The 9,113-nt window shown below is 46.3% G+C and overlaps 1 protein-coding gene across 2 annotated transcripts in view; it reads right to left on the reverse strand.

The window, feature by feature from the left end:
- Nucleotides 1–6,920, reverse strand: part of Cckar (cholecystokinin A receptor) — a 9,220-nt gene extending 2,300 nt beyond the window's left edge. Inside the window, exons 1-4 of one of the 2 annotated variants that reach the window (NM_001347354.1) lie at nucleotides 6,462–6,920; nucleotides 5,470–5,669; nucleotides 2,076–2,337; nucleotides 439–566 (exon numbers count right to left, since the gene is read on the reverse strand). In NM_001347354.1, the coding sequence (NP_001334283.1) occupies nucleotides 439–566; nucleotides 2,076–2,337; nucleotides 5,470–5,620 (541 nt within the window). In that variant the 5' untranslated portion in view covers nucleotides 5,621–5,669; nucleotides 6,462–6,920. Of the gene's footprint in view, nucleotides 1–438; nucleotides 567–2,075; nucleotides 2,338–5,469; nucleotides 5,722–6,461 lie in introns of both variants that reach the window. The other variant, NM_009827.2, reaches the window with a different exon arrangement.
- Between the last annotated feature and the right edge of the window lie 2,193 nt (nucleotides 6,921–9,113).

The following is a 9,113-nucleotide window of genomic DNA, read 5'->3' on the forward strand; positions in this document are numbered from 1 at the left end:
GTCGGGGACAGGTTCAGCGGGCTGAGGGAGGAGGGAGGTGCGGGAGAGAGGCAGAGCGTGGGAAATGAGCAGCCAAAAGCCCAGCTTGTAGGCCAGGGATCTAATGTCCCTTAATGGAGTGTATGGGACAGAATCCCCAGGGGCTGTCTACTAATACTACATGATAGCAAGCCTCGGGGACAGGGTCCTCTGTGTGTCACTGTATCCCACGTGAATGGGATTTTGATTCCACTCAGGACCCTATCAAGAAGGAATATCTCCTCCTTGCATACATGTAGATTTGGAAAGTCTGGGTCTGCTGACTGCCCTGTGACCCAGAGTCTCAGAAAGAAATACCCCAGCACGTGCTCCCCATGTCCTGAGTACCCCCAGCTAACTTACGAAGCGAGCTTCCGAGCTCTTTTGGAATAAAAAACATCCAGCCCAAAGAATCAGTACCTTTAGCAGATTTCTTCTGGCTGGCATCAAATTTGATTCCTTGGTAGAGTTCCAGAGAGATGAGTCCGTAAGCCACCACCATCACAACCCCAGGGATAAGGAAGAGGATGAGTAGCAGGAATGTTTGCCTAATACAATGAAAAGAAACCCAATTACCAGTGACTCTGGACCTTTGAGTTCTGATGGGCGGGAATGACGAGCGCGAACCGGTCTGAGCAGACACCATGTTAATTTCTAGCATTTGGCATCTTTAAGAAGTCCACGTCTGGGGGTTTGGTCGTTAGAACTTGTTTGCTTCTTTTACTCTTTGAAGTGTTTCTGAAAGACTGCTTAAAGTGGAGAAACGTGGACCCATTCTAAGCCCCAAAGCAACTAACACGTTAAAGGTTAACAGGAAAGCTGGGAATGTGGTGTGTACGTAAAGCCCTTGATCTTCAGGAGGCTGAGGCAGGAGGGTTGCTCAAGTCTACGATTTTGAGACTGGACTGGGTGACATAGTGAGACCCTGCTTCAAGCATGAATGGCAAGAACAATAAATAGATAAAGAAATCCTTAAAAAATAATAGGAGTATGTGGATTATATGTCCAAGTTGTTGAAATAATATGAACATAGTTTCTATCCTTTGAGGACTAGTGCCGGGCACTACAGGTGAGAGCGAGAGTTTTGCATATGTGTCTTAGCGTAATTCACAGAAGAACCACCCCCCCTTTTTTTTCTTGAGACAGGGTTTCTCTGTGTAGCCTTGGCTATCCTGGAACTCACTCTGTAGACCAGGCTAGCCTCCAACTCAGAGATCCACCTGCCTCTGCCTCCCCAGTGCTGGGATTAAAGGCGTTGTGCCACCACGCCCGGCACACAGAAGAACCTTTGATAACAGGTTCTTATAGCTGCTCTTATTTGAGCACTTAATGTAGAGATGAGAATATTGAGTCTTGAAGAGATTAAATGTGCCTCAAATCATACTGCTAGTAGGAGAGGTGAGATTTGGAACCCAACAATGTGCATCAGGGTACCCAACATATTGACCCTCCATTAAACGTTTCGATCAGAACCTTGGAAAACCTTTCAGGTTTACCAAATGTGCCAGTTGCTACCCATAAATCTCCCCAAGTACCCATGCTCTGTCACCCCGTGAAGCCGATTTGCTCGTGCCAAAGTCTTGTGCCTGGCAGGATTGAGCTATGCTTTCTCCAAACACAGTGGACGGTTGAGAATTCACAGCCTCCTGCTCTATGAATCTGGCCCCTAAATCACTTTTGTAGTCTGGCGTGTGTAGGTTACAGATTAAACCATACAATTGTCAGAGGCAAACAGTGGCTAGGCCATTTCTCATTGCACATGGACATGTTTTGATAAATCTTGTCTCTCTTTCTCAGTGTAATGCTTTTTTGTGTGTGTTCAAGCTGCTTGGTTGAATGAAAAGAAAGACAGCAACAGAACATGATCTGGGTTTTTAGCCACTTCTGAGTGTCTAGTCCCTGCTTCTAAAACAGTCCTATAATTAGTAAATGTAACCCGCCTTAGAAAGCCTTTATGGGATCTGTCCCGTAGTCATCTGGCAAGGCTTTCCGGTCCCTCACATTGCTAACTTAGACTTAACCGTGTCTGAAAAGATGAGCGAAGCACACTGCCTTACCAGGACTGCTGCATAGCGTCACTTGGCAACAGGAAGCGGCACATGTTCGCCGTCTGGTTATTGTTTTTAGTAAAAGGCACCAAGTTGCTGTAAATGGGGTACGGAGTCATGATGGTAAAGGAGAGGCACCAGGTGGCAGCGATGACCTTCAAAGCATGGGACTTTGTTTGCCAGACGCGGGATTGTAGGGGTCTGCAGATGGCACCGTATCTCTCCAGAGAGATGGCTACCAGGTTGAAGGTGGAAACACTCACGGAAGTGCCTGGGAGGAACAAAGAGGGCCGTGCTCAGGTGTCGACTCTTTATTTGTACATTAGCTTAAGTGTATCTGAGCTTCAGTTTAGAATCGCAGGAGAACGCACAAGGGGTAAAGAGAGACCATGTACATTTTAAAAGGACGATTTAGTCCCGGTTTTGTACTGAAACGGACTTAAGGCAGTTAAGCATCGCCAAAACATCTCATCGCCAGTTTTTGGGTAAGTTTATTGAGCTTTGGTTGCAGTCTAACTCCATCTTGGACTGAACGTCCTCATTAATTAATAAACAAGGGGCTAAAAATAAGTTGCCATCCCACAGAAGGGCTTTTTGGAAACCTTGGAAGAGCTCTAATTTTGATCAGGAGCCTGTGGTCAAATTGACATTAAAAGGCAGAAATTCTTCAGGACTCCACGCTGCCAAAGGTCACTGGGTTCTGAGCCCGAAGCGCTGACTTGACCAAAATTTCTAATACACAATTTAAAAGAGGGAAACTTCCTTAAATTTAAAACATCTGTTGGAAAAAAAAATGCCCAGTCCCCCCCCCAAAAAAAAAGTGACAGAGAAAAGGTTCTAGAGTGATCTAAAGGTTTCTCTGTGGGGGAGAGGCAGGGTCTTTCCCTTCTGCCTCTGTAAGAAAGTGAACATGTATCCTGACTAGAGTGGGAGAGACACGTTACATCTCCTCTACAGCGTCTGCCTGCAGACACTAAAAGGAGTCTCTCCTCCCGGTTGTGTTGGGCGTGTATGCTGATTATGTCTTATGCTTTACGCTCTCCTTAGAACTTTCATGTCCAGAACCATTACTCACCAACGAGTTGTTACCAACGGATCTGGGAACAGATTTTCTAAGCTTAGCATCCCAAACCGCCACTCCTTACCAGGATAGAGACAGAGAGACAGTAACTCTCTAAAAGCCATGTATAATCTTATTCTAAAACCTTTAAGTAAAAACTCTTTTTTCCCTTTCCTTCCTCTTTTCTTTCTTCCTTTCTTCCTTTCTTCCTTCCTTCCTTCCTTCCTTTCTTGCTTTCTTGCTTTCTTTCTCTCTCTTCCTTCCTTCTTTCTCTTTCTCTCTCTCTTCCTCTCTCTCTCTCTCCCTTCCTTCCTTCCTTCCTTCCTTCTTCTCTTTTCTTGGGTAGAATCACTTACTGTGTTTTACTGGACTTCACCCTAAAGAGCCTACAACATAGAATTAAAAGGCTAGCTTTAGATCCCACTGAGATTCTTCTGTGCACTGGGTCCACAGTCACTATAAACCCACACTCAGACCAGCACACCACCACTCCCAACCCCCACACAAAATTAGGTATTTGATGAGTGTTGTTAGAGTCGTATTGGAGAGACCACAAAATAGACCAAAGGCTCTAAATCACCAGAATGAGAAATTTAACAAAGCCCCGGACATGGTGGGGCTTGCCAACCTAAGCTATACAGTAACTTGCCAGGTCAGTCAAGGCTACCTTCAGAACCCTGCCCCAAATAAACAACCAAAAAACAAAACCAATGCCAAACAACAAGAAAAGTGAATTTAAAAAAGTAAGCCATCACAACATTCTAAGTAATTCTGGAATGATTTTGCTGTTTAATTTTCGCTATTAAAACTGTTCTGAGGTGAAATCCACACAGCATAGAACTAGGCACCTTAAAGCAGACATTTCCAAGGCCTTCAGAGCTGGGTGACTGTTCACTGATGATGGGAGTCCTATGTTCATTCTCCTCTCTGCTCTGGCTAAGATGCCGGAGTGCTGTACCTGTGAGACGCCTGGGAGGGCCTCAGAAGGTAAAGAGCTCTCAGTGATGCTTCGGTAGCTAACAGGGAACCTTCTCATTCTGTAGGCTTTAGAATACATTCGGGAGACGCCAACACAGAGGACATGTTCTTGGTTACTTATCTCAGGGCACGAAGGTCATGGATTCATCAGCATTGTGTCTTGTGTTGGAATCTGCACATTCCGCTGGGAAAAAATGAAAGCTTTCTGGTCCTCAAAAGACTGCCCTGGACCAACTCAGGGATGTCTGTTTTATACAGGCCAGCCAGAACCAAACATCCAAACATCCACCTTACACACACACACTTCTCACCTTCTCTCTCTCCTAGTTGGTTCTGAGAATGGGCAAGGGATAAGGCAATATGACAGACAAAGAGGAGCGAGGATCATGTTTCTGTTCAGGGTTAGAGGAACCACAGTGGCTGGCATATTGAGGCCTGTGCTCACCACTGTGATGCCTGCTAATCCAAGCTCAGATCCTGGCCACCACAGTTCCCACTCATGCACGTGCTTGGTGAGCCATGGAAGAGTTAGTGATAGTTCCTCACCAGGAGGTCGGGAGACAAGATCTTTGAAGTAAACATGCTCAGCAAAATACCTGGTGCATAAAAAGCTCTAAAAAAAGCTTCGTTTTAATATTTGTTGATTTTTTCCCCTGGTTTAAAACCATCAGTGTGTTTGATATAAGCAGCAAGCTACACAGCTCATTCAATCAGGGGCTCCTTCATAGTTCATGGTCCCTAGGAACATATTCAGCTTCTTATTACACACACACACACACACACACACACACACACACACACTCCTGGTCTAAGACGCCCCCAAGCTTTGACAGAACAGTCTGGAAAGTGCATCCTGAGAAGAGAAGCTATACTTCAATAAAATAGTTAAAGATAGACTGCATTTCTCACAAAACAAAAAACACAACACTAAAGCGCTCTGATCCCATGAACCCTCTCTATTCCAAGAAACCCTGACCCAAGTTGGGAGTTAATATGAAAATTTCCACCAGAGCCATGGAGTAACTTGAAGTCACCTATAACTTTTTGTCCCTCCGCAAAGCCTACTCAATTTCTACCATAGTTTTGTACCAATTTCACAGACACACAGATACACAGACACACACAGACACACACACACAGACACACACACACACAGACACACACACACAGACACACACACACACTTCCTAGCATGTGGAGGACTGGCGTGCTGTGAAGAAAACACCTGTGTGCTTGCACCCAGGCCCAGACAGCCAGATGCTTGGTATTTCAGAACCCAGCAGGGCCTCTCTGCTGTGACTGTCAAGGGGCTGACAAAGGGAGGGTGTGGGATAAGCCCCGTCAGTAGGCACCTGCAGGACTCACCCATGAAGTAGGTGGTAGTCTTGCACACGGCACTTCCGAAGATGAAATCCTTGAGCAGGTTGGGGATGAGGTTGAACGGCATGCAGAAGAGGCAAAGCATGAGGTCACTGACAGCCAGGGACAGCAGGAAGATGTTGGTGACAGTCCGCATCCTCTTGTTTCGAATCAGCACCGTGATAACCAGCGTGTTCCCCAGCACACTGAGAAGGAATATGAAGGAGTACAGGAGAATCTGCACTGCAGACTGCCATTCTGTATTGAAAAGGGAAGAGTTGGAGGGAGGGGGGGGGTTTAGAGGGCAGAATGATAAAAACCTTAGGCCCCCAGGGGAGAGGTTAGTTCCTGATGAAGTCCCCAAGGGTATGCATCACTGAGCCCAAGTATTCCTGAACTAGTTCTATCATACAGAAACAAGCCCAGGAAAGCACGGGGCAATCCGATTGCTTTTTAAAGGTTGGGATGTTAATGGGATCCGTCAGGAAAGCAGTTTTTCCAGAGGACAGTGCTTCTGAAGGCTCCTGGCTTTCTTTCCCTGAGGCTAAACATTTATTTGCTTTAATTACTCCTCCATGTTGGGTTTCCCCTAAGAAAAAGCAACCTCTGCCCTGTGACAGTGCCTTTTTTGTACTGCTTCTAAGTTCAGACGTCCACACTTAGCACCCCTTTCTTCCTGCGACTCTTCAGTGCTTTTATCACCTCCCCCCAAATCCTGCACGAGCCCCCAACTCTCCCACGCGAACAATAAAAATATTTGACTGTAGATTTCTTTTACTCTTTTATCCAAACTTCTGAACATAAAACTTTATTTATCTTTGTCTCACGGGGACTTTGCGCGCGTGTACACACACACACACACACACACACACACACACAAACACAAACACACACACACACCCTGCATGATATATGTATATTTCAATTAGCCTTGCTGTTGCTATATCTCCCTTACCTTGGTAGTTTTCTGAATTCTAACCATAGCCTCTGGCACCTACCTTTTGAAGGCTGAGGTTGATCCAGGCAGAAAAGCGTCTCATTTTCCAGCCCGAGTTCACAGGGGGGAGTGATGTTGCTCCCATTCATAAGAAGGCTGTCGACCACATCCATCCTGCCGCTTCCTACCAAGTGCTGGCGAGCTGGTGAATGGCTCACTCCTGTCTCTTTCCTCTAATGATCATAGAGTCTCCCAAATGCAACCTGCCGTGGAGGAGCAGGGAGGGGAGAGATCCAGGTGTGGGCTCTGCAGCCATTCCTAAAGGCAACTTGAGTTCAGCATTCTCAGACCATCTGGGCAAGCATTTGCACTCCTGTGGGGAGAAGGCAGCGGTGCAAGTCAAGCCTGCTCCACTCCACCTTCCAGGCCCACCCCTCCCACTCCTGGGCCAGTCTGAGGCCCTGAGCAGTGGCAGCCTGGCTGCATATTAACCCTTCCCAGAATGGGGACACATCTACACACATACACACAGAATGTGCACAGTGTGTGTGTGTCTGTGTGTGTGTGTGTGTGTGTGTGGAGAGAGAGAGAGAGAGAGAGAGAGAGAGAGAGAGAGAGAGAGAGAGAGAGAGAGAGAACTCCAATTATTACCTCTCTTCTCTGCCTGTCATTGTCCCAGACATATTCAGGGTGAAGCCTGAACTGTGTGAGACAGCATCAATTAACATGGTAACAGATCCGATAATGCAGACCATCAGGACTAAGGGACACAGAAGGACTGCATTCCTATCTCCTTATATAAAAGCAATTAGTGCCTTTTAGCTTTGGAGCCTTGCCCAGCTGTATATGGAGAGCTGCCGGTGGTTGTTAAGGTGTTACTAAGCGCAGTGCTATGGCTTGTGGTCTCTGCCCTTGTTAATCAGAATGGGGACTCTTCCGAATACAGATTCCTAGGTCCTTAGTACTATAGAAATCAGCAATATTTGTGTTCACTTGTTTATTTTGTTTGCTTGTCTTTGCTTTGTCCACTCAGCCCAGAACTGTTCGCTGAGAGTCAACCATTTGTTGAGCACTTTTCAAGCATTCCAGGAAATAATAAGACCACCCCAGAGGCTGTTCAGCGTGGAAAGATAGGAGGAAAGGATCTCCCTGGTAGGGGTCTGGGGTACTGGTGGCAAGACCTGAAATGCCTGTAAGAAAGCATCCAAGCAGGAGACACAACATGCTTTGCAGAGGTCCCAGCTGGTACGAAGGGCCGTAGGCAGTAATGAGCTTGGCCTATTTGAACAACAGAAGTAGGAATAAATTAGGGAATGTCAGGGGACAGGGGTGGGGGAGGTTAGTGTGAGAGACCTGTTTAGGGGCCTGGATTTTTTTTTTTTTTTAGAAAGTTACACACTATTTAAAAGTCCCTCGCTGTTCACTGTACAACTGGTCTCAGTTTGAATATCTGAGAAACAGGCAACACATTAGCATCTGTGTTTTTGACTGGTTTGTCCCACTGTCCTATGGCCTGACCAATTTGCTAGGTAACCCTGGCACCCCTTGTGCCCACCTGTCCCACTGACAGAACCAAGTGTTGACTTTTCCTGGCCCAAGAACGAACTGGCACTCTTCATACAGATGCTTAGGATGAGGGGCTGTGAGGACTGTGGTAAAATGTCTTTTCCTGTTTGGGGCAAGGAGTCATAGAAATCAGACGGGAGGGGCAGAAACCAGAGGAAAGGTGCGTAGGTATTAGCAAGACAAACCTTGGTATCACACGGATCAGGGATCAAATTCTGGCTTCACTGGGTACGTGTTGGAAAGTGCCATGCACAGTTTGTGACTTTACCAGTGCTCTTTCTTCATCAGGTGGCGATCAAAACGGCTTCATAGACTTTGTGACAGAGATAGGCTGGTCCACGAAGGTGCAGTAAATAGCAGAAGGCAGGATGCAAGGCTTTCACTGATAACGTTACCGGGGTATGATGGTTTTCAACATCAACTTGTCACACTTAGAATCACCTGTGTAGGGAGCCTCAACTGAGGAATTGACCTGATGGCTTTTCTGGATATGCGAAGATCCACTTCCAGTGTTGGCTGCATCTTCTGGTAGCAGCCCTGATAAAGGTTCGGGGGAAGCGAGATAACTGGCCTTTTGCTCACTCTTCACAGAGTCAATTCATTCTGTTGCTGCTGCAGCTGTTATTGCTTCACTGATAGAAAGCCAGAGTCTCCAGGCTTCCAAGGCAGACCCAGGAAAGCTTCAGTCTTTAGTGCTAGACTGAGAGTTCTAAGACCCTTAGCCTTCGGTGCTGAACAATGACTGTGGCCTCTGACTCTCTGCTGTGAGCAGTCACTGTGGGACTCCTCTGACAGCTGAGGGGCTCCTGAGATCAGAGCAACCACTAGGCTCTTAGCTTCTCTGGCGTGAGATAGTTGTCACTATTTCAGCAAACGATGATTTTAATTGTGTGTGTGTGCACGTATGTATGTATGAAATTAAAGATGGAGATATATATATATATATATATATATATATATATATATATATATATATTCATTCTCTCTGTTCTTTTCCTCTAGAGATCCCTGACTAACAAAATGGTTATTCTTTTTAGAATTATGAACACCAACCCCATGGACTCATGACTTGCTGGTGATGACTGTCACCACCCCTTACCCAACTCACCTACGACCTGCCAGCTCTAACCTCAGGCCCCTTCCTGTA

Source organism: Mus musculus, chromosome 5 (genome assembly GCF_000001635.26).
Source record: "Mus musculus strain C57BL/6J chromosome 5, GRCm38.p6 C57BL/6J".
In the NCBI taxonomy this organism is placed as follows: Eukaryota; Metazoa; Chordata; class Mammalia; order Rodentia; family Muridae; genus Mus; species Mus musculus.